We start from the raw sequence: 25,449 nt of genomic DNA, 5'->3' as shown, positions 1-25,449 counted from the left end.
TCACCATGACCAAGAATCAGGAAATATCAAAGTTGTAATACTAAAACATCCAAAGGGTATCAGATTACTTAATCTGTCTACTAGATAATCAAAGCAACATTTGTCCTGCTTTGTACTCATGGTGAGCATCCCAGATGTGAGATTTCCTTCCATTTTGTATACCATGGGTTGTGTGTACACAGACACCCATTTCTTTTACTCCCAGCATCTGGCACTGAACAGATTGACCAGGCCACACATGGTATCTGCTGGGGTTTGGTTCCAGGCCCCCTCGTGGATACCAAAATTTGTGGATGCGCAAGTCCAATTAAATACAGTGGCATAGTGAAATGGTGTCCCTTATATAAAATGGCAAAATCAAGGTTTGCTTTTAGGCTATTAATAAGGTGAAATTGTAGAAAGGAGGGAAATTCATATTAACTAGAGGCTTGATTAAATAGATGTTTAAGTAAGTGGTAAAAAGAGGATTGGAAGTCATTTTAGATTCTTATTTCTTCTTCTCTTTCCTCTTTTTCCCCCCATTCCTTTCTCTTTTGTTTTTTATAATTTTCTTGTGTAGTCGTAGTTTTATGTATTCTGGAAAATTTCAATAACCCCCCCCCCCCCAAAAAAAAAACCCCACCCCACCCAAAGGAGCCTTTCTAATAAAGAAAAAAAACTGAGGAAAGTCGAATGGATTCTATTTTAAAGCCATGAAACTCATACATTCAAATTAAATTAGTTACTCAGACTCAAGTCATGGCTCAGAATAGCAGCTCTATTGTAATTATCTCATCATGACATCCAAGTACAATTTTTCATCCTTTCAAAGGTCAGTTATGGATCATAACTTTTGGATTGCTCAGAGCTTACAGAGATAATTTATCATCGGCTTCAAGACAAAAGGAAGTGGAGCTTGGTGAACAGGTAGCTTGCATGGGTGGTTAGTGGGAGAGTTTTGAGAGGGAGGCCCAGAGTTCTGTTTCAGTGCCTACTTAAGATTACTAAATACAGATGATGAGGGAATTGTTGCAGTCACCTACAACAGCTGTGGTATGTTGTGCTGTTGGAGGATGTGGGTTACTACACCTGCAACCAAGTACAAGTTGGTGGCCCTGTTGGAAGACAGTCCAGCAATATGAAGTCTGTTTATCTGTGCTTCAGTATATTAGACAGCGTGAGGTTTTCTTGGACAGAGCAGGCTGTCCTGGATGAGGAATGCAAAGGTGATTTCTTTGTGAAGGTCAGTTCCCAAATACAAGGAGGAAGACTCTTGCAGGATTGTGGCACATAGTACTAGAAGGACCAGGAATCATTCTGTGCGTTTGGAGCTACAGAATCAATTCAAAGCCCTCTCCCTTGCCAGTAATAGGAGCAGCAATAACACAGTAATAGTCATTAGAGAACATGTAGGTAATCCTGGAAAACTAATGTCTCAAAGCTGCTACAAGATCCTTCTGCATACTAACTACTCAATTTCTAACATACTACTACTAACATACTAACTTTCCAGACTAACACTGATAGGGACACAATAATAATAATGCTTTCTTGCTTCTGTACTTTGCTTTGCAAAAGAATCAATAGTTACAGAAGGCCCATAGATTGAGCCTACAGAGTAAAGTGCAAATGGGCTATGCTGGCCCCCACTCTTTCTTTCTGTGTGTGTGGCTGTAGCATACGCACTCACATAATCACCCCCTCCTTCCTCTGGAGGGCTCTGAATACAATGGCCTGTGTTTAACCAGCGGCCTTGAAGAGCCTAGCTCAGCTAAGTATCTCTTTTGCAGTAGCTAGATATCTCTGTACATTCCAAGCAAGCAAGCAAATGTAATGCCAAAAAGAAAATGTAGGACATAATACTGTTTCGCTTTTGTGATTGGCTTACGCTAGAAAAAGTAGAGTTAGAAGGGCATAAAAGGGGGGTGGCAAGAAGCCATCAGTGCTGCAGCCTTGGTGACGCCTACTTTGGTGTGTTGCTACCCTGCGCAGAAAATAAAGCGTTTTTATTCTAGCCAGTTTGGTCTCCTTGACTCTGCTTGTCCTCTGGCAGGCCATGGGCCTTCGGGTTCGTGGGTTTGGGGTCACCCGCTACAACACGGCTATGTCTTTGAATTCTAGCTTTTTCCTTATTTGATAAAACTATGACATTTTCTAGTCATAATTTTTTCCCCCAAAAGAATGTCAGTACCTTGGAGGAGAAATATTGTTTTGGTGGAGCGGTGATCCATTGTTGGTGGGAGATGTATATGATCCATTTACATCAAGTTTACATCGATTGTATATAGTCTAGGGGAAAGAACAGAAAAGTAAAATGAAAAGGGGAGGGGGGATTAAAGAAAGATACCAGTCTATTCATTTGCATATTTAAACCACAAATTAATTTTCACTACAAATCCAAATAAATCAGCTTCTTTACTAATAAAATACAAGATGTATTAAACAAAGATGAAGAGCACAGAACTGGATGTTCTTTCTGGCTCAAATCAGCAACAGCCATCAACAATCATCCTCATACTGGAGGAAGCACCAACATGGCAGAGGGATGCCATGTAAGAGGCTTGTATCTTTCAAAACAGAACAGGAATCAAGACTTGACAAGTGTTTACTGCAGGCCACTGATGTAATGTCAAGAACTAATGGAGCAGCTCTGTTTCCCTGGTGCTAATATAAATTGGTTTTAGCAAAAAAGGTGTGCAAAATAAGGGTTCAGTTAGATATGAGGCTTTTCAGAAGCAGATGGAGAACAGCTGCCTCACTTTTATGAACCGATGCTGCTGCTGCTGTATCTCTTGTGGCAAAACTGTTACAGCAGGGGCTGTAAATACTAAATTGTCAAAATAGAGCTGATGCCTCATTTTGCTTTAGGTAGAGCAACATCATATCTGCTTTCTCATTTTTAAGAGATTCCAAGTATTGCTTCCTGAAACGGATCTATTTTGAAAAGTCAACACTTTGATGTGATGGCTCTTTTATTAACCATTGCTGCCCGCTTAATAGAAAACCTTTATCTGCTACTCTAGGCTGGGATATTTTGCGCATACATAATCAACTTTCATAGAGAAGGCACTGGGGAGGATGAGCAAAAATGAGATTCCTTACCGTAGTGACATCCAAAGGCAATATAAAGACCATAAGAAAGCAAAGGTGCCAAGCTAGTAGTGTTGCAACAATCACAAGTTTGTGCTGTTTTCTGAAATCTCCATATCGATGTAGTATGATTAATGCCAAAAAGAAGACGACTACTATCTCAATGCCTAAAGCTGCGCCGCTCATTATTGTCCAGTGATTCCAGCCAGAATGCACAGCTCTTTTAGAAGGGGGTCATAGCTATAAATAAATAAAAAGCAGTTTGTTTACAGTAAAAATATTGACTATAATACCAAAAGCACCCCAAGATAAGTGCTGTGAGTATTTTCTTCCCTATATAATCCCAGTAACGGCTCCTTCTTTCCCAACAGCAAGCACACAATACTGTGACTGGAAACCAAAGAGCCATACTTTCTGTGAACCATGAAGGGCTTTGGGGCTTCAGTTTCTCAAACAAAAGCTCCTCTGCCACAAAACAATCCATGTCTGAAACAGAATAGATTCAAGAGTTGCGCAGAGGCTTGGCAGTCAAAGGCCCAAAACACACTGCAGAAATAATCCAGTTTGACACTGCTTTAAATAGCTTGGGCTCAATGCCATGGACATCTGGGGACTGTAGTTTCCTGAGACATTTAGCCTTCTCTTGTATATTGTTCTTAGCGGATGTTGTTTTATTATTGTAATATGTATGTCAGAATTGTCATTTGTGAGCCGCCTTGGGTCCCTTTCTGGGATGAAAGGCGGCATAGAAATCAATCAATCAAATAAATTCTCTGTCAGAGAGGGCTCTGGTGACACAATGAACCACAATTCCCAGGATTCCCTAGCACTGAGCCAGGGCAGTTAAAGCGGCCTCAAAGTGGGTTATCTCTGCAGTGTGTTCTGTACCTTTGACTTCCCTGGCTCAGTGCTGGGGAATCCTGGGAATTGTAGTTCATTGTGATACCAGAGCGCGCTCTCTCTGTCTCTCTCTGTGACAGAGAAGGCTAAATGTCTCACAAACACTACAATTCCCAGGATTCCCCAGCATTGAACCAGGGCAGTTAAAGCAGTCTCAAACTGGATTATTTCTGCAGTATGGTTTTGGGCCAGAGAAGCCTAAATGCCTCACAAATAGCACAGTTCCCAGGGTTCCCTAAACACTGAGCCAGGGCAGTCAGAGCGGTCTCAGAGTGGGTTATATCCGCAGTGCGGATGCTTCCTGAAGAAACGATAACAAGAGCAGCAGGCTGCAATGGCGGCTCCCTAGATGCCATCCCTCCCTTCCCCACTTACTGCGGCCTCCTCTCCTGGCTCCATGGCCGTCCCTCTCCGCTCCCTCTTCCCCCTTCGCCTTTCTCGGCCCAGGCTTCTCTTGCTAGCGCTCTCCCTTCCTCGGTTTCAGGGAAGGCTGCTGGAGCCAGCTGCCCTACTCGCCTCAGCCTCTGACATTATTTCCTCCTTCCTTCCTTCCGCCCCAATCCCTCCCTTCCTCACGGCCTCCTCCTCCTCCTCCTCCTCCGGAGTGGAAACATGGGTAATTCCCTTGGGCAATCTGGGGGCTTGGTTTTAAAGTCCCTTCACCATACAGAGTGTGTGTGTGTGTGTGTGTGTGTGTGTGTATGTGTATGTATGTGTGTATATATATATATATATATATATATATATATAAAACATTTAATATAATATATATATATACACACACACACACATTTAATAAATGTGTTTATAGATTGTGTGTGTATGTATATATACATTTAATGTATCTTTATAGAAAGTGTGTGTATATATATTTGTACACACATTTAATGTAATGTAATATTTATAGTGACGCACACATGTAATATAATGTGTTTTTATATATATATATATATATATATATATATATATTTACACACATTTATGTGTTTATTGAGAGATAGGGAAATAGACACTTTCATCAGGAACTATGAAAGCCATGTACCATTGCAAAAGGTATATAGATATATACACAAACACACACACATTTAATGTGTGTGTGTTGAGAGAGAGATTGAGAGATTTTCACTTGGGACTACAAATCCCATATACCATTGCGAGAGGTAGGCGGGGTTTGGGGGTTTTGTTCTGCGCATGCGCAGGTTTGCTGACCTGTTTAATTTTTCAAACGATACTCGTTGCATAACGAGGCGGCGGCGGCGGCAAGAAGCCTGTGTTGGCATTTCCTCTGACGCGCGGAGGGAGGCACGTCACGTGTGGCTCTCAGGCGCCCCCTTGCGTTGCAGGGCGGCAACACAACAGGAGTCATTGAGAAACCACCATTCATTCATTCATTCATTCATTCATTCCTTGCTTGTTACTTTTCCCTTGTTTCCCGTTTGATTGCGGCACCTGCCTCAGGGGAACGAGCCCCGCCGATGATCAAGGGCCCCAAAACACAACACTGCAGAAATAATCCAGTCTGAGGCTGGCTCAGTGCAAGGGAATCCTGGGAACTGTAGTTTATAGTGGCACCAGAGCTCGCTCTCTCTCTCTGACAGAGGGATATAATAAGTTGGGCAAAGGGGCAGTTTTGGAGAACTCCCTGGTGGCCAGGCTTTTTGTAAGTTGCTGGGAATTGTGTCCCCCCAAACAGAAGCTTTCCCAAGCTGTGCTTGATTAGGCTTAGCTCTGGATCCAAGTGCATGTTCATGAAAAAGCATGCCTTAGTGGTGCTGCAGAGGAAGGAAGTAGTAGATTGAAAATCCTCATATACATATATTATACACACACACAAATCTTATTATTCCTTCCAATGCAGCGCACACACACAAACACACGTATCATATATATATATATATATATATACACATATATATTTAAGATTTATATATGTGTGTGTGTATAGACAGATAGTGAACTATTTTAAACGTACTTCTGTGCAGCACCCATGTCTTACTGGTGCTGCAGAGGAAGGAAATTCTCTCTGTGTATGTGTGTATGTGTGTGTGTCTGAGTGTGTGTGTGTGTATATATATAACTATGAAGACACACCCAACTAAAGGTGGTGGCAGGTTTGGGTGTGCAACGCCGGTACCCTGGTGAGATCAAACTCTTCTACCCAAAAAAGGCTCTGAAGCTGAATGTAAAGTTCAAATGGGGGGAAATTTAATTTAAAAGACAAAATAAAGAGTTTTCTCCTCCCCAGCTCTAAACAAAAGGTACTTTACAGTTGCAGCAATCTTCAGGTTGTCATCTTTCTGGGTCTGATGTTAGTTTGCTCTCCTCACTCAATGGAGCTGGTGCAGGGTCTTTCAGCTCCTGAACTCCTTTATTTTCTTGTTGATGGTAACTAATTTGGCTGAGTTGGTAACTAATTTGGCTAAATAGGTAACGAATTTGGCTGAGGTGTAAGAAATGCCCTTTCCGGCTGTCTGGGCCTGTTTGCCACCAAAAGACAGCTCTCTGCTTGCTCACAGCAAAGACTGCTCCAAACTAAAAGCTTCCAGCTACAGCAGAGCATGCTGGGAAAGGGCAAACCAAACCTGGAAATAATGCAGGGGAAACCTACAGCTCCTCCCATAAACTAATACAATAAACTTTTCTATACTAAAATAATCTATGGCCTGAACCAACACGAAAGAAAATGCAGGGGGAAGTCAATCAGTCCTGGCAGGACATCACAATAACATAATTTCAGGTGCTGCAGAGAGGAGGGAAGTATGTATTATATATATATGTGTGTGTGTGTGTGTGTGTGCATAACAATTTTAAACATAATTACCTCCTTTGCAGCACCAGGAAGACATGGGTCTTTCTCTCTTTCGTGTGTGTGTGTGTGTGTGTATTATATATATATATATATATATATATATCATATTGATAACGAATATTCCAAACCTCCAATAAAACTGCATGCCTTCCTGCAAAGAAACATTGCAAATAGGTATTGCAAGCAACTAACCAAAGAACAAGCATCTTTAATCTAAAACCATATTTTTACTTTTCAACAAGGCACTACAATTCCCAAGAGCCCTTTCGAGATCCATGAGGAGGAGGTTTGCCTTGGAGCGCGCCAGTTTCTGCTTTTGGGGCTTCCGGAGCTGCTGCTGCTGCTGCTGGGAGCTTTTGCAGGATTTGATCTCGCAGCCGGAGAAGAAGGCAAGCCGAGGGGGCTGAGAAGCCCAGGAGATCTTGGGGTCCCCAAATCCCCTTCCAGCACCATGCACAGGTAAAGGAGGATTTTGGGGTGCAGAGGAGGAGGAAGGCATTGCATTGAATTGTATTGTCCAGAAATTTAGGGGGTCATCCAAGGTGAATGTAGGACAGTCAAGACATAAAATAAATGGAGAACGTGGGTAAATGAAAAGCTAGGAACACTAACTATGAATACAAACTCATGCTTCTTATGAGACAAGGTGCAAATGGAGGACATGTCATGGAGAAGGAGGACATCTGGTCACCTTAGCGCTCCAGGTTGTGACAGGTGTCCTCACTGCCAAGGAGGGTGAGGCTCTGTAAAGGTAGGACATTTCAGAAGAAATGGAAATGGAGGACATGTCCTGGGGAAGGAGGACATGCCTGGTCACCCTGGCACTGCAGAAATAATCCAGGTTGAGACAGGGTGGCCAGATGTCCTCACTACCAAGGAGGATCTGGACAAGGCACTGGAGAATGTAGGACTGTCAAGGAAAAAAATAGGGAACATGGATAAATAAAAAGCTAGGAACACTAAATATAAATACAAATTCATGTACCTTAGTCATGCTCCAAAGGGAGGGGGGCCATTTGGGATTCCCTCTGGAGTGAATGGGGGACATGTCCTGAAAAAGGAGGACATGTTTGGTTACCCTGCCACATTACTGCCAAGGAGGACAAGGCACCACAAAATGCCGGTCATTCCAGGGAAAAAAAATGGCAATGGAGGGCATGTCCTGGAAAATGAGGGCAGAAATAATCCAGATTGCGACAGATGTCCTCACTGTCAAGGAGGACAAGGCACTGCAAAATATAGGGTATGCCAGAAAAAAATGGAGGACATGACCAAATAAAAGCTCAAAACACTAAATATAAAGTCTAAATTCCTGCTTCTTAGTCATGCTCCAAAGAGAGGACCTTTTGGAATTCCTCCTGGACAGAAAAGTGGAAATGGAGGACATGTCTCCTGGGAAAGCAGGATGTGTCTGGTCACCCTAAGCTTATCCTGCCCAAAAAACAGGCACTGCCTTGTGCCAATATTTATTTGCTCCTCCTTGGGCTCTTTTGCTTAAAGCCTGCCCATCAATCCAGGGGGAAAATGCAAGGTTGCTAAGAAAACTCTATAATATTAATGGGATTGCTATAAATTGATAGGGGACAGGAAGGCACACACACACATACATGCCCAACTTCTTGCTGTAAGTTATTTGTGGCTTGCAAACATGCTGGTTTTTAAGCTAACACGCTTGCAATTTGCAAATGTCTTATATATGCATATGTGCATCACATTCCACTTTTCCATCTAAACCAGGTTTTCCCAACCTGGGGTGCCAGATGGTATTTCAAGGGGTGCCACAAAAAGTGGCCTGTGTCCTTGAATGACCAGTCATGAGCCATCACTCAATATTTTTTTTTCTGAATAAATTTTCATCTAATTTCACCCTTGAGATTTTGCATGTAGTTCAATTTGTGGTTCAAAAATTAGAAATTAGATTTGTGTGTGTTGTGTGCCTTCAAGCCATTTCCAACTTACGGCGCCCCTATGGTGAACTTATCATGGAGTAACCTTTGCAAGATTTGTTCAGAGGAAATGTGCCATGGCCTTCCCCTGAAGCTGAGAGTGTGTGACTTGCCCAAGGTTACCCAGTGGGTTTCCGTGGCTGAACTGGGAATGAAACCCTGGTCTCCAGAGTCATAGTCCAACATTCAAATTGCTATGCCGCATATGATAGATATTACTTGTGCAGAGGGTGGAAACATTAATTAAACATTTTCTAGGGTTCTGGGGCATAGAAAACATTAGAAACAACCAATCTAAATGATAGATTATTCTTGTGTATTAAAATCTTAATTTCAAGGACAGTTATCTGTTCTATCGAGAAATGCACAAACAGGGGAATAAATAGAGAATGACTGGCAAATATAGTCTAGAACCGTTGGTCTTTATGAGCATTCTCATAAATTGGCAGAGGACAAGAACCACAACATGTAGACTTTCCAAAAACTGAGCTTTTTCTGAGCTAAACTGGAGTATCCCGGCATCTTTTTGCTCCAGTTTTTAGCCCCAGAGTATGCCTTTGTTTCAATTTCCACTCACTTTGGAGTGGTGCGTCATATAATCACCCTGCTTTCAAAGCATCTGGAAGCTGCTTTATCTTATTTGTTTCACCCCTGATGTAGCTTGTTTTTCTCAACTGCAGCTGGCACCAGTTCTTCAAGGTCTCAGATATAGGTCTTTCCCAGCTCAGCTTATATGAACAGGAAAATAGTCATACCTAAAATGTCACTGGAATGTCTGGCCACCATGGCCAGAAAGTGACCACTGGCACCCAGTAATTTTCTGAAGCACATCTCCCATTTTAAAGTCATTTTTGAGAACTGTATTCTGAGAGAAAATATATATGTGTGTGTGGTGTGTGTGTATGAAATGACATACAAATATATGCATCTTCTGTTCATCTTCTTCTTCTCTTGATACAAAGAGCAGCTTTCAAAACACTGCTTCTCTTTTTCCGTAGGAGATATCTCCAGGAAATTCCAGATTCGGGCAGCAATCTCAACACAGGTTTCACATGGGGATGGAATTCCAGCAAGACGTCAGAGCTGCTATCAGGCATGGGTGTCTCTGTCCTTAAGGATAAGTTAGGCAATGAGAACACCCCCCAGGAGCTGCTGGTGTGTGTGGATCCACCCCCCAAACGGCAGAAAGTCAAGGACACAGAATTTGTGATTGCCCGCCGACCTAGGCTGCTCCGAGAGGTGGCAACAGGTAGGATTAAAAATTGCAAAAGTACATTCAGGATCACTAAATAGGAATTATAACTAACAAAATGATAGAATTGATTTGCTGTTAATTATACTTCATCTTAGGCTGCATCCACACTGCAGAAATAATCCACTTTGACACCACTTTAACTGTCATAGCTCATTGCTGTGGAATTCTCAGTATAACTCTGCAGTTGTATTTTGGTGTGGCACCAGAGTTCTCTGACAGAGAAGGCAAAATATCTCACAAAACTTCCAAGATTTCCATGGCATTGAAATAGAAATAGCATAGATTCAAAGGCTTGGGGAAATAGAAAGGGCTTTTCCTGGCCCTGAAACTATGGCAAACTATTATGCAAGCATCACCACTGAAGAGGCTATGTCGCCTGTAATCTTCCACACCTGCATGTAGAGAAAGGCCTCTAAAGATCCTGAGCTCTGGGTGCATACGTGTGGAGAAAGGACTTAAGTTGTTCTGGTACTATGAGGAGCCATCCTGCTCCAACAGGCTGTTTGTTCCTGTTTGTTTTAAACTGCTACTTACAATTATTGCCATTGCTTTCTGGAACCTGGATGGCACATCTGATACAAAAGGGTCATAGTGTTAGTGAAGGTGAACCAAGATTTTCTTCTTGCTTGCTCAGTGCACTACAAGCTTGACAGATAGTACCATTGTGTACCAACTCTTTGGACAAAGAGAGAGGTTTGAGACTATTCCAGACACTGGGCAAAGCAGTTCTTGCCCTACTTTTAAGCTTGCAGAAGTCCATAGAAGGCTGGAAAATTTGCTTACCTGGGATCCTCTTTCAATTTGTTTAGCCCACATTGGTGAAGCCACTCCCCCTCCTTTCCATGTTCTATATATTATTTTTTTTTAATGGTAAGCCAGCCTTCTCCAGAAAAGGATTTCAGGGTTGTACACTGGGAGGCAGCTTTTTGGGGGGAAGTAATGGGTTTGAAGTTATGTGACCTTGGACTGGGAAGAGATTGCCTCTTCTCTAGAGCTGTTTTTTTTTACCCTTGGGAGATGTCCCTAATCTAATCCCCAGGCAAGAATTTGCAAACAGAGGTTAAGAGTTAAAAAGAACACCCCAGTGTCTGGACCCCATGGAGTAGTAGTGGTGAGAAACACTCTTCAAATGATAGCCTAGTGGTTGAAAAAGAATGTAAAAACTTGTGGGAACAAGTTTTCAAAGGCATTTGAGTAGGATTAATGCTCTTATGTATGACCACACAGACAGCATTCTGCAATGCTCTGGAGAAAATCATAATGAAGTACAACTTTCAAATAGGAAAATGCTTTGAAGTAGTGTACGTTTAAAAGAATAGGCTGATAGAAAATAGAAAGTCTGTGGGGAACTAAATGTTGTAATTACTTACTTCTATGTGTAGTGTCAAACTCTAATGGATCATTTCTTCCCTGCCATAAGGTGTTTCTTGGGATACTTTGCCTGATGAACTCCTGCTAGGAATCTTTTCTTATCTCTCCTTGATCGATCTGCTAAAAGTTTCCCAAGTTTGCCAGAGGTGGCACCGACTTTCGTAAGTGCTTATTAAAAGGCTTGATTTATAGATGTATAAATATGCAGGGAGTTGTTTGTTTTGTTTTTGTCTTTTAATGGTTTGGGTCTTCACAGGATGTTTCTGTGGGTTTTATAATATGGCTCTGGAGGGTTTTATTCATTACATGACATGTGGCAAGATATTATTGACTTAGAAGACCAGTCCTGCAAGATTTTGGTCAACAATAATAGCATGTTTTTGTATGTTGGTGGAGCCGTATTCACCATGAAGGCTGCATGGCATGTGCCCAACAGATTAAAAAGGGAACACTGAGTCTGGAATGTGATTTTTTTCATTCCTCAGCCATTTAAGTCAAAATAAGAGAGACAACAAAACCTTGCCTGAAGATTATAGTGACTTTAGTTGTTAGTATCAGGGAGATGTTACTGGAGGGAAATTATACCCAGTTCAGTAGCAATCTAGTACATAGAGTAGATCCTTTAGAACGTAATGTAATAGATACACAATATGATACTCCAGCCAGTGACTTAGTTATTGTGATCCATACTACCTATAACCTCCAGGGCAGCCCCACAAAGTGTGTTTTACGATTTACAAAGTGTCCAGTCTTGAGGTTACCATTGTCTGGATGATTCTGTAGACTTTTAAACCAATAACGAGCTGGTACTTTCCTTCCCAAATTAGGCTATAGCCCTAAGTTAGTAAGCCCTGTAGGATTTGTTGGCGCTTACTTCTGTGTAAACATGGCACCTCCCCACTCATGCCCTCCGTTCTAGTAGTCAAGGTCTGCTGTCGTAGCCTGGGATTTCCACCACCCCGTCCTGGATTCAACCCTTTTCTCTTGCTGCCCCTCACTCCTGGAATCTCCTTCGCCCAGACCACCCTGTTCAGAGAAGCATTCCCAGGCATTGCATGACTATTATTTGCTATTTGATGTTTTTAATTCGTTGCCTGCTTTACTTTATTGAACCCTTTCCTGTATTGTTATGTATTACTTATATGTAGTATGCCATTATTTCTTAGATTGTATGCCATGGGCAGGTTTATTTTATCTATTTTATTGTTTATCTGTACAGTGCTGTGTAAATCTACAGCGCTATATAAATAAAACACAATAATAATAATAATAAAAGCTTGTCTACTTCAACCTTGTTTATTCTTAAATTTTGGTTTGTTTGCTAACCACTAAACTAATGTCCTCCTTTTAGGCTTGATGAGTCACTCTGGCAGACTCTTGATCTTGCAGGTAGAAATCTGTTGCCAGGTGTAATTGGTCAGTTGCTGACGCTGGGTATAACTGCCTTCCGTTGTCCGAGATCTTGCATTGCGAACCCTTCATTTAAAACAAACAGGTAATTATGTTCTGAGTGAAATTATCTTTTAAAAAGTTTTCTTACATTTTCTGAATCAGATCTTTGTTGACTCCTAAGGCTTGCTGTGTGGCCTTGGAGAAGAAAGAGATACTTAGCCTAACCTGCCTGTTGGATGTGATACATGCAACAAAATGAGGTGGTATTGAAGTGGTAAAACCCTAAAATGGCAGAATGAACTTCTCCAATTCAGATTGTAGGTGGGATTACAGTTGTTCCACCTGTAAAACAACCAAATTGAACGTTTCCTGTAAGAGTATAGCAGAGAGTAGGTTGATCTAGAACCCTTCTCTCTGATGTTACAATTTTCTGTTGCAGAGAGTCTTTTTAAAGTGGGGAAGTCATTCACAACTGCCATGCCTACCTATGCAGTTTTTCCTTTATCTGGCTAAAAAAAGGGCAGTCTAGGGCATCAGGATGAATCTAGGGCCTTGAAGATTTTATTTGCCTTAAGACTGTGTTTTGACAGGCCAGTATCAACCCATTTTGTTTGTTTCTCTGTTGTGGGCTCCTTCATGTGCAACATGTGGATTCAGATCCCTTCGGGTGCAACATATGGATTTATCCAACTGTACAATGAAAGTTGCAGATCTTCAAAGTATCCTTAGTAGATGTCAGAGCCTGCAAAACCTCAGCTTGGAAGGGCTGGTACTTGCTGATGATATCATTGAGTAAGTGAACAAAGAATTCTTTAAGGTTAAAGAATTTTTTATCATATTTATGTTTGTATCATCAATATTGGCCTCACCTCAGAGATGCAAGGATTAGTGGAATCTGCCTAGCAATATGATCAGTGAGATCCAGCTCAGTAATTCTTGCCTAAGGATATTTAATAATAAATAATAATAAAAGCTTTATTTCTAGCCCGCCTTTCCAAAGATCAAGGCGGTTTACAATGGTGGATTTTGCAATCCAACAACATACAATTTACAATAAAAACATTGTCAGAAATTTACAATTACATTATATAAAACATTATATAAAACAACAACAACAATAACAATTCCAAGCTAGCAGCAATTGTAACAACGGTGAGGGGGAGAGGGATCACAACAGGGCTATTGGGGCTATGCCTGTTTGAAAAGATACGTTTTCAGCCCTTTTTTTAAATTTGTGGTGATTCCTCAGATTTCCTTAAGTTGTCTCAGTTGTTTTAAAAATCAGGCAACATTTCCAGTTCAAACTAACTGAAAAATGACAAGAACATCAGCTTACTTTTTGATACCTCTAAACTCTCCAGCACCCCCAAATCCTTCTTTATCCCAATAACTACCTGAAATAAGAAGCGTAAAGTGGAATTCACAGTGGGGTGATGCAGCCTATTGCAATGTGTTTTTTTTTTAATGTTTTCCATTGCTGCAGTTTCCATGGCTGCTGTAAAGCTACGTAGAGTTTTTTCCATTGCTTGTTATGATTCCTCTAATCCACGGTTACTTTGGGGCCATTTATGCTGACACAGGGATTGAGCCTGTTGATCTATGGTGACATGCCTTGGTTACTCTCTTCTGGATTACTGTAATGCACCCTGTCTGAAGCTGCCTTTGAAAGAGGCTCAGAAACATCAATTGGCCCAAAGAGCTGCAGCCAGATTGCTAACCAGGGCTGGCTACAAGGAAGTGCTGGTTATATCCTACAAAGATCAGTGCATCTTGGATCTATGCTATCTCAACGATAGTATCTTCTTATATGATCCTACCTAGGTTCTAAGGCAGTGGTTCCCAACCTTCCTAATGCCGCAACCCTTTAATACAGTTTCTCATATTGTGGTGACCCCCAACCAGACAATTGTTTTTCATCGCTGCATGCAAACATGTGTTTTCCAATGGTCTAAGGAGACCCCTGTGAAAGGGTCATTCGACCCCCAAAGGGGTCCCGACCAACAGGTTGGGAACCACTGTTCTAAGGTCTTTGTGAGAGACCCTTTAAATCCCACCCCCTTGACAGACACATTTGGTGGGGAAGAGGGAGAGGGCCTTCTTGGTGTCTGTTCTCAGACTTTGAGACTTGCTCCCTAGTAGGGAACTATGAAGATTCCTTGCTATCACCAGCAAGTGAAAATATTTTTGTTCCAACCAACTTTTCGAAATTGAATGCAATAGGCTTTTTAATTGCATGGTGTCTTATTTTTTACCCTCTGTCTTTTACTGGATTTTTAAACGGTTGCCTTTTAAAAATAATTCATTTTTTACTGATGTTTTTTATTTATATCAATGTGTACTTTTTAAATTTGTAAGCTGCTTTGAGTCCAACGTTGGAGAAAAGATGGGATATAAATGAACAATGAGATCCATGATGGTGTAGTGGTTTGAGCATTGGATTTTGAATCTAGAGACCAGGATTTGAATCCCTGCTTGGCCATGGAAACCCACTGTTTCTTAGCCTCAGAGGAAGGCTAAGGCAAATTCCCTCTGAAAAGATCTTGCATCATGATTAGTTTGCCTTAAGGTCACCATAAGCCAGAATGACTTGAAGGCACACAACAGCAAATGAATAATAATTGTTCCAGAAGTGTTCTGACACTCTTTTTGTTTTGTTTTTCCCTCTCTCAGAAGTATAGCACAGAACTCCAGCTTGGTACGACTGAATCTCTGTGGATGCTCTGGATTTTCTGTAGAAACCTTGGTGGCAATGTTGAACAGCTGTTCCAGGTAGTTAAAGTGCATTGAATTAAGGGAGAAACAACACAGGACTTAGCATTGCTCCAGTGCGCTTCTATAGATTTGTTGATATAAACTCTCTTATTCAGGAACTTCAGTTAGAAAGATACAGATGCAACTTTGTGTTTATTTCCATTTTCATTTCTATGTCCTCCTGCATTTTAAACAGAAGAAGGCTTTACGGTTAGCTATTTGCTGGCCTTGAAAACAGGTGCCCCTTGAGGTGAAAAAGAAAACAAAAATAGCCCACTATTCAACCCACTATTGTGTGGGAGAAGTGGTGGTTAGATACATATTATTTCTGCAGGCATACATCAGTTTTCACTCAACCTGTTCATTCTTAATATACTTTTAAAGTGGACATTCAGTTCTGATTTAGACCATTTGACCACTTTAAAGGTTAGGAGCACTTCTTGCTAGGTATAAATTAGTTCAGATCTCTTTCCTATTTCCTCATATACAAAGTGTGATTGGAACATTGACATCTGGTACTGCTAAATCAGTAGTGCTTCTAATTTGAATTTATGACTTAAAGAAATGTCCCGCTGAACATACCAGGCCTGTACTGTGTTTTCCTCATTCGGGGTAGACAGTGCCAGAGTTTGATAAGTTATCTTGCTTTCTATTTTTAAAACCATAAATGAACAGATAGAATAAAGGCTATTTGAAGCCTAAAATAGGCTTTACTAGATTAAATTAGCTTTCAAATAGCCAGCCATTTTCCCTAGGTGCTTTTGGGGGTGTGCTTGGCTATTTGTAAAGCAAATAGACATACATAGGGCATAGGAATGTCTGGGGACAAGTGGCCCATAGACAGGGCACAGTAGCAGTATTTTCTTCTCAGCAACTGTATTCCATGACAAACAGCTATCTGGAATCTGTTTGTGAAGAGGGTGTTTGGCTGGTAGCAGTTGATCTTACCCCTTTAAATGCCTTGTACACTAGTAGCCATAAGCACAACTTGTGGCAACAAATCCCATAAATATACTGTGCTCTGGGCAACAATTTGGTTTGATAAATACTCTTATCTACTGCTCCTCATTTTCATCAGATGGATTTGTTTTTTGTTTTGTTTTGTTTTTAAATCCATATGCATCTTATCTTCAGTTTTCACTTGTAAGCCTGTGGACAGAGTTGTCTTTTCTTAGTATTGTGTAGCACATACTGGAGGGGTAAAGAACCTTTGGCCTTCCAGGTGGTTTAGACTGAACTCCTACAGTTCTTTAATGTTAGCCGCAGTTGCTGGGACTTCTAGGGGTTGGAAGTCCAACACATTCACAGGTTCTTCATGCCTGCCTGAACATTTTAGGTGCTTTCTAAATAATTAATTAATACATGGCTTTACATTATTCCCCCCCCTCCCCCGAACTGTGCACAGTCTAGACGAACTGAATTTGTCCTGGTGTGACTTCACAGCAGATCATGTGACAGCAGCAGTTAATCATATTCCTTCAAAAGTAACACAGCTGAATATCAGTGGATACAGACACAATCTGCTGATGTCAGGTAAGTTTCCAACTTGAACATTCAATTGAAGTGGCATATCATTCACCCTGGAAGTCATCTAGAATAATTCAAAACTAATTAAAACTTAGCATTCTAAGTATTATTATTATTATTATTATTATTATTATTATTATTATTATTATTTTTATTAACCTTTATTTATGAAGCACTGTAAATTTACACAGCGCTGTACATGCAATCTTTTTAGTTAGACAGATCCCTGCCCTCGGGCTTACCATCTAAAAAAACATGACACAGAAGCAGAAGGGAGTGGTGGTGGGAAAGGGTAAGAGGTCCAGCAGTTCCTCTATACCTCCGAGGCCTGGACCAAGGCAGATGGACTGGAGGGAGGGCTTGGCTTCAAAATGGAAGGTTAATCATTTTCCAGGGAAAATACATACTCTCAAGTAGGATAATGCATATACAGTACATAGCAATACAGGAAATGGTTTGATAAACAGGCACCAAAAGAACATCAAATAGTAAGTGACAATTATGCAATGCCTTAATCCAACTTCTAGTTCATCTATCTAAAGTAGTGAACACTGTGGGCAGAGGAAATAAGATATGCACATAGATCCTGTCCCTTCCTGTATTGACTTCTCCATTAAGATCAAAAGACTTTCCAAGTACAGTTGGCCCTCCTTATCCACAGATTTTTTATACATGGATTCAAGCATCCACGGTTTGAAAATATCCCCCAAAAGTATAAATTCCAAATATCAAATCTTGATTTTCCCATTTTATATAAGGGACATCATTTTGATATGCCATTGTATTTAATGGGACTTGAGCATCCACGGATTTTGTTATTCACGAGGGGTCCTGGAACCAAATCCCAGTGGATAACAAGGGCCCACTGTATACAAATATACAGTTCACATGTTTATATTTTAGTCCCTTAAAAACATGGGAAAGAAGTCAGCAGAAAATATTCAGTGTTTTTCCCCCCAACAAATAATTTAAATTGATACAAACATTAAAAATAAAACAGTAGTAGAAATCATGGATGGATAACTAACTGCAGGTGTGGTACTTCTAGATGAAAAATGTTCTACTTATTAATATCTGATCAGCTGATTGTATTTGACTTGTCATTTCAGATATTAAAACATTATTAGAGCGGTGTTCCAACTTGGTCCATTTAGACATAAGGTAAGAATTTGAACTTGTTCGTATCTTGGTGAAGTACTGCTCTAAAGAATAAATTAAGGAATTTATTGGTTTGGCAGCAGGTGCCTTTGTTCTAAAACAACTGGTGGGGGCTGCATTTTTGCTTTTTAGAGACAACTGAATATTGGCAGCAGCAGAGATGGGAATATGGATGGAAAGAAGTTTGCATTAGTTTATTTTAATTTATCTTGTGTATGGTCTGCAAGAATACAGCTGAAAGCACACGTGTATCTCACAAGAATGTCAGTGGTATGCTGAGATACATTACAAAAATGGCTAGATTTTCACAGCCCAAGGAGGACGTTTGTTTTCAATTCTGTTTCCCAACCGTGGGCCTGGGTTGGAAGAAAAGTCACTCAAATAAATACCATAATGATCCCTGGTCACTTCTACAGCTTCAGAAATTTATTTATTTATTTTGGTGGGGGAGCATTTTACTCAACATGCTTGCTAGGAGGATAGTTATTTATTTATTTATTTAAAGTATTTATACCGTGCCCTTTGACTTGGTGAAAATATTTGTCAAAGCCTGCTTATACCATTCAGCTAAAGCAGTAGTATTGTTTCAGGCCAGACTATTCAGTTGCCACTTTTGTGACCTGGAAGAATACCTTTAAAGTACAATATTTGCTTTAGTATATCCTATAGAGTAGAGCATATACGGTAAAAGATATAATACAGGAAGTTAGATCTGTGAGAGTCTGTGTAAGTGTCAGTGAAAAACTGACTTCAGCCTAAAGCTGGGGGAAAATGCTGAGATGTAAATAAGAATAGGTGAGAATGCCAGTGCTTCTAGCCTCACTCTGTCCTTAGACATCCAATAGATAAAATAACCCTAAAAAGACTATAAAAGCTGCTAAGAGAGCTCCTTAGGTTAGATTACCTTTGGATAGGTCTCCACTGAGGAAGATTGCTACCTTAGATAGCCATACTGTTCTTCATAGGCTGATAAACTCCCCCAGTATGCTGGTGATAATAAGGTTATGCTATATGTCCCATTAGACTTGTAGTAGGTGCCCATTAATATACTTAAATGCCCAATATTAACATTTGAATGCCTCTTTGTTGTTGTTATGTAGCTAAGTCTTTTCTGACTTATGGTAACCCTATCACTTAGTTTTCTTCGCAAGATTTCTTCAGAGGAGATTTGTCATTGCCTTCCACTGAGGCTGAGAAAATGTGACTTGCCCTAGCGGGTTTCCATGGCTGAACCCTGGTCTCCAGAGTCCTAGTCCAATACCCAAACCACTATGGTACACTGTCTCAACAGATGAAAGAATATTCTTAAATGGATACATGGCTCAGTATAAGGGGCAGAGCCTTTATGAAATGACTGCATAATGTATTAACAGACAGACACTGTGGAAAGTATGAAAGAATCTGATAAGGATGCTGATGGATAGAAGGTTACTGTGTATACTTGATGATAAGTTGACCTCATGTATAAGTCGAGGGCAGATTTGGGGGCCAAAATAATGGATTTTGATATGGCCTGTGGGTAAGTCGAGGGTAAACTTTAGGGTCGGATCTAAAGGATGAAGCAAAGGAAAACAATGTCAAAGAAACTAGAAAATGTCAGCAGTTATAACTATTTATGTTCACACGAAAGTCTGGATGGATGAGTGAGTAGAGGGGGATCAGTGCTTCCAGGACAGATTATACTCTTGCCTTTAACCAGGGGATGGTCCTTTTTTATAAGAGTTAAAGTGCAGAACTTACATTGACCCATGGATAAGTCAGCTCTGTTGTTTGGGAGGTCAGTATTTTGACTAAAATTTCTAGACTCACACATGAATATATACACGTAGTTCTTCAATTATCAAGGTCTGAAGCTGTTTAAGGCTTGAATGTCATCACAAGTATCTTGCATTCATTCCAGAATAAGAATAAAAATATGTCATTGTTGACAGTAAGTGTAGATGACCTTCAGTGCTTTCTTTTGCTTTGTGATTAGGAGTAACAGAACCAGAAGGTGTTATTTTAGCAAATATGCACTAGAGAATGTCTGTTGCAGGAATGTGTGGAGAAGCATTGTAAATTACAGAGACCATTGCTAAGCTTTCAAAACCGCTTGCCTTGGTGATCTCAGTGTTTCAAGGGAGAAGTGAGCTCCCACCTTACCTAATGTTTAGCTTTATTCTTGATTGGAGCCAGCTAACATGGTCCCATAGCAAGGCTGAGGAATCTTTTTGCTCTGCTCCCCAGTTGTTTTACACTCAAGCTCTCATAGTCCCTTACCATCAGCTATGCTGGCTGCATTTTCTTGCAGCTGGAGTCCAAAACATCTATAGGACTAAAGATTCCTTGTCCTTGTACTACAAGATTCAAGGAAATCTTCTGAGAACCAGGATTCCACACCCTCTATCTGTGTGTATGTGACTTCATCACTTGTTGACTTATGGCCACCTCATAAATTTAATTAGGGTTTTCATAGACAATGCATATTCAGAGGTTGTTTGTCATTGCCTTCCTCTGAAATAGAGCATGCAGAACCTGGTATTCCTTGGTGGTCCACCACCCAGGTACTAACTAGGCTGAAGCCTGCATAGCTTCCAAATCAGGATGAGGGCTTATATAGCCTGACACACTTTACATTAATGGAAGAGAGTATTTAGTATTTCAAATAGGATCCCCGCCCCCCAAGAAATGCATTACATGCAGCATACTTGATTTCCAAACTACTTTGAAATAAATAAGAGTGGCCTTTCACGATTTGGGCTCTCTGCATAAACCCAGTCTCTACATTGTTGAGTTTGACAACATAAATATCCTTTGATAATAAAATTAACTTGAATATAGAGGGCCTTGGGATCCGCTGGGGTTTGGTTCCAGGACCCACCATGGATACCAAAATCCATGGATGCTCAAGTCCTATTAAATACAATGGGATAGTAAATTGGTGTTCCTTATACAAAATGACAACATCGAGGTTTGCTTTGGGGAATTTATTATGTTTTTTTAAAATATATTTTCAAGTCATGGATGCTTGAATCTATGGATAAAAAAATTCATGGATAAGGAGTACATTTGTGCTACATGTTTATTTTTATGTTGTTACATTTTAAATGTGTGTAAAATATACTTAAATCAAATACTTTAATTGCAGTGACAGTGTTATGTTGAAGCCTGATTGCTTTCAGTACTTCTACCAGCTCACACATCTTGAGCACTTGGGTCTCAGTCGATGCTATCAGATACCACCAGCAGCCTTACTGTGAGTAATTTCCAATTCTAAACCTATTTTGTTGTAGAACAAATATATAAATCATGTGGCCCTTGAAAAGTTGTTGGACTTCTCCCAGCCCTAGCTAGGGCTGTTGGAATAAGCAGTCCAACAAGATCTGAAGTCCATAATATTCCCTTCCCAGAGTCAATGTATTTAGAATTGGACTGCTGAGTATATTTCAGAGGAAATGCAGCAGTGTGTGGCTCTTGATAATATAGGGTGGTGTTAAAATATAATTTTAATGTGGAAACAGACTCCTTGCCACCCACATCCTCCCTGCCATCGAAGAAGCATATCCACGGAGAAATTCTACTGCAGCCTTCAAGCAAGGGGAGAAAGGATTATTAGTGTATCAGAGATCCTTCTGGATCGTCCTAGAGTTGTCAAGATCAACTGTGCCTCCTATCTTGAATGGTCCAAGTTATTATCCTTTTAAGAGTTGACCCTCAGTTATTTTCTCATACCCACCCACATCGCTTTTGTCATGTTATCCAGGATGCCCCATTTAGAGGGATTTTTCATTACTCCTGCTTGTCAGGATTACAGTGGATCAGATCTTCCTCCAGTGCATCTGCTAACAAACCACAGTGCTAACACTTTCCACAGTGTTAAGAAATATTGCTCCTACTAAATCATTTAAATTCTCTTTATGCAGTCTTAGAGCTACTTGTCTTCGAGTAAGCCTTAACTGGACCAATTACTTACTTACCTTTTAGTAAGAGATACAGTTAAGCAAGGTACCTTATATCAAGTGAATAATAGAGTGCCTTTTTGAATCTTGCCTTATGTAACACTTGTGAGAATAATGAAGGTAAGCATTAGTCCTGGCCTTTCCATTGTGGCAAGACAGTTTTGGCTGACATAGAGTCCCAGCTGTTTTCCCCTCAAGCTCTGCTCACTGCCTTATCAAATCCATGTCATGAATCCTAAGGCAGACTATAAATCAAGTAATCCCTTTCCATGAGAACCATAGGAACCAGTCTGCATGCCTTGTAATGTTGCTTCATCAGTATATGTTTTCCTTGGATTGTTCTGGTCCTCTTCTGCCACCTCAGCCCGTTGCTCTGTTGAATGTGACCATGTTATTGAGCAAATATACTCTTTAACCATTTCCTAAAGATGACTAAATTGTGGAGTCTAGGGGCCAATTTTTCATCCCTAGGAGCCACTGGAGGCTGCACAAGCCACCCCTTCCCATGCAAAAATACCAACAAATCAAATTTTGAAGTCTACTTCTGTTGTGAGTGGGAGGGCAGTGGATCCCATTTTATTCCCAAACTGCTGCTCCGAGGCTTTCAAAAGTAGAAAATGTGTAGAACGTGGAATACTAGCTTCACTGGCTAGAGCATCAGGCCTTTTGCTTGTTAAGCAGAATTATGTTCAGTTGAGCAGTCTTATAAGTCTCCCATGTAATGGACAACTGAGGTTGCATTAAGTTCTTGAGCATGCACAGCAGATGCAGACAAAATGAGCCCACCCAAGACTATTTTTGCAGTGCCATGGTCTTCATCAAACAGCAAAAGGAGCCTTCTAAACAACATGGAACAGATGAGCGAACAGAGCCATAAACATTGGTATATTCAGCTGTACTATTGTGTTAGCTGCCTTGAACAGTGTTCTTAGTTGAAATGAAATGTTAGAAGCAGTATATGAACCTAGTAAGAGCTGTCCTTGAGCACCTTTCACTACTGCATAATTGCATGCCCCACTATCTCCAGACACACTTAAGGTAACTAAAGTCTTTCTGGATACCTTTTTGGATAAGGCCCTTTCTGGATAAGGGAATATTGTATTCATACTGTATTTCAAATATGAAGAATTGTTCTATTCATTTTCTAAAAGTTCTCTTCATTTAAGTATCTTTTTTTATTATTCTAGAGAACTTGGTGAAATAGCTACACTCAAAACGCTCCAGGTTTTTGGAATAGTGACTGCCAGTTCCCTACAACTTCTAAAAGCAACACTTCCTCATTTAAAGATCAACTCTTCCTATTTTACACCAATTGCAAGGCCTACAGTTGGTTGCAAGAAGAACGAGATTTGGGGGATTCCGTGTAGACTGAGCATGAAAAGTCCAGTTGCCTTTTAATGTGACTTCAAAAACATTTTCAGTTAATAGCAACAGCTGTGCTACTAAAACCTGGAGTTCTTCCAAAATGGGGTTTTAACCTCATAATTTGCAGTGCAGTCCACAACTGCTTAAACTGACTTATTTGCAGACAAGTACCAGCAGGTGGATTCTACTATTTCTAATGTATTTTTGGGGGGCTATTTTAACTGAAGTCTATTCAAGACTGACTAATCATGTACAAAGTGTTGACATTTAAGCAACATGTGCATCACCTGCTTCTGGAAATACTATTTTAGAAGATATTCTCAGCAGTTTTTAGGTAAACGTTTCCATGTTTTTATATATTTTATATACCTAGTTGAACAATTCCTCTGGGACTATCATTGGTCACACAAATAAAGCCACCTTATGAGGATTTTATTTTATTTTGGTTGGTGTAGAAAATCATTACTTTTCCTTATGACAGCAGCTTGTTACTATGGAAAGAGCAACCTGTGGTGTCCTTTTTGTATACTTATCTCATGGAATAATTTTCCCTTATTTTTGAAGTGGCAGGGAGATACAGCCTAAAACCCTTGATAGGGGACAAAACTCCTAAGGAGATTATCACATGCAGCAAACTGCCATTTAACTTGGAAGGAAGTGGCTTTGGTGATGATGCTGATTGCATGACACTGCCTCCCACCCATAGCTATCCTGTCCTCCACCTGTCCCTTTTCAATCATTGGGGAAACCCATGAATCAGCTGGCAATCGTGCAATGCCCCACATGTGAAGTCACTCCCATAGTAGTTTCACAATGGTCAGTTGTGTGGTTTCAGGGTCCCCTCCTTCTCCCTTCTTTATTAGTCTTTCATTTTCCAGTTTTTCACACAATTCCAGAGCTCTGTAGCCTCAATTTAAGTTTGAAGTTTAAATCGCAGCTCCAGAGCTCCAGAATTGTAAAAAAAGTTGAATTTTTTAAAAGAAAATCCTAAAGGCATGCTGGCAGGGGCCAGAAAGGGAGTGTGATGGTCAGAGCCCCAGTTGCACAAATGAGAAGAGACATAGTGGTGGCTGTCTGCAAAGCGGTATGTTCCCATTTTAGTGTAATTGTGTGACTGCACTGAGAAAGGGGCTGGTGTGATAAGAGAGGGAAAGAGATGTGTGAAATGGGAACCAATGCTTATTGCTACACCCCAGTGTCTTTTTCCTCAACATAGGAAAATAATTGTCTTGTGAGGGACAGCTGTTTTAGAAGTCCTATAGTCTCAAGGACGAATACAGTAGCAGGCTCAGTGTTGGATTATTAAATGGGTATCTCTAGAAGGTGTTCCTGGGTTATAAAGTTCAGGGGATGAGGAAAATAAAGCCTGACCGATTAAATCATTTGCTCACAGAAATATATAAATTTACCTACCTAGACCCCCAACCTCTGAATTGTAACAGCTGGGCTGAGGTGTCTAGCAAACAATTTTCTCAACTGTTAGTGCTCCCTATGTCATGCTTGAAGGAGGTAACACACTGAAATAAAGCCAATTGAAATTAACATTATCCCAAGATGAGAACTAACATTCCTGTCCCTAATATTATTTTGACCTTCATTCAGTCATCTTGGAAAATGGGTTCAGTTTTGACAATGAGAAATATCCATTTGTAACTTTTAGATATGGTGCAAGATGGCACAGAGGTTGTCTGTTTCCAATCAGTTACCAAACTCCTGGTAATTAGAGCCTAGGCAAGGTTAACTTATTTCACCTTTTTACTTTTACCTAAGAGAGGAAATCTCTCCAGTTACCATAGCTACTATGAAGTTGCATATAAAAGGCTGTCACATTAAACTAGGTGGCTAAGTGGGAAGGAATATAATGGAAGTGAGCAATAGTAACTGGTACACAAAAGAACAAAAGGGTTATTTAAGTTCTTTTGCAAAAAGTATTTTAAGAATCTTATCCTGTATTTTAATTTGTAATAA

At 40.4% G+C, this 25,449-nt stretch overlaps 2 protein-coding genes across 3 annotated transcripts in view; one reads left to right on the top strand and one right to left on the bottom strand.

The window, feature by feature from the left end:
• The window catches only part of LOC149324110 (G protein-coupled receptor-associated protein LMBRD2), a 26,515-nt gene extending 21,988 nt beyond the window's left edge, over positions 1-4,527 (bottom strand). For both annotated transcript variants that reach the window (XM_089496571.1, XM_089496579.1), the window contains exons 1-3: positions 4,345-4,527; positions 3,082-3,309; positions 2,171-2,268 (exon numbers count right to left, since the gene is read on the bottom strand). In XM_089496571.1, coding sequence (XP_089352697.1) covers positions 2,171-2,268; positions 3,082-3,255 — 272 coding nt within the window. In that variant the 5' untranslated portion in view covers positions 3,256-3,309; positions 4,345-4,527. The remainder of the gene's footprint in view (positions 1-2,170; positions 2,269-3,081; positions 3,310-4,344) is intronic.
• On the top strand, positions 4,516-25,449 carry LOC149324109 (S-phase kinase-associated protein 2-like). Its single transcript, XM_089496591.1, has 11 exons — positions 4,516-4,585; positions 7,021-7,237; positions 9,723-9,973; positions 11,400-11,511; positions 12,702-12,845; positions 13,400-13,534; positions 15,413-15,511; positions 16,899-17,026; positions 18,130-18,181; positions 21,306-21,413; positions 23,304-25,449. The coding sequence occupies exons 1-11, from the start codon at positions 4,582-4,584 to the stop codon at positions 23,512-23,514; spliced, it is 1,461 nt and encodes a 486-aa protein (XP_089352717.1). The 5' UTR covers positions 4,516-4,581; the 3' UTR covers positions 23,515-25,449.

This window comes from Sceloporus occidentalis, unplaced genomic scaffold, assembly GCF_023333645.1.
Source record: "Sceloporus occidentalis isolate IW3139 unplaced genomic scaffold, rSceOcc1.0.p SCAF_1, whole genome shotgun sequence".
NCBI classification, from domain to species: domain Eukaryota; kingdom Metazoa; phylum Chordata; class Lepidosauria; order Squamata; family Phrynosomatidae; genus Sceloporus; species Sceloporus occidentalis.
Note: the sequence above shows the minus strand (reverse complement) of the source record. Positions and strands in the feature narration are given on the sequence as shown.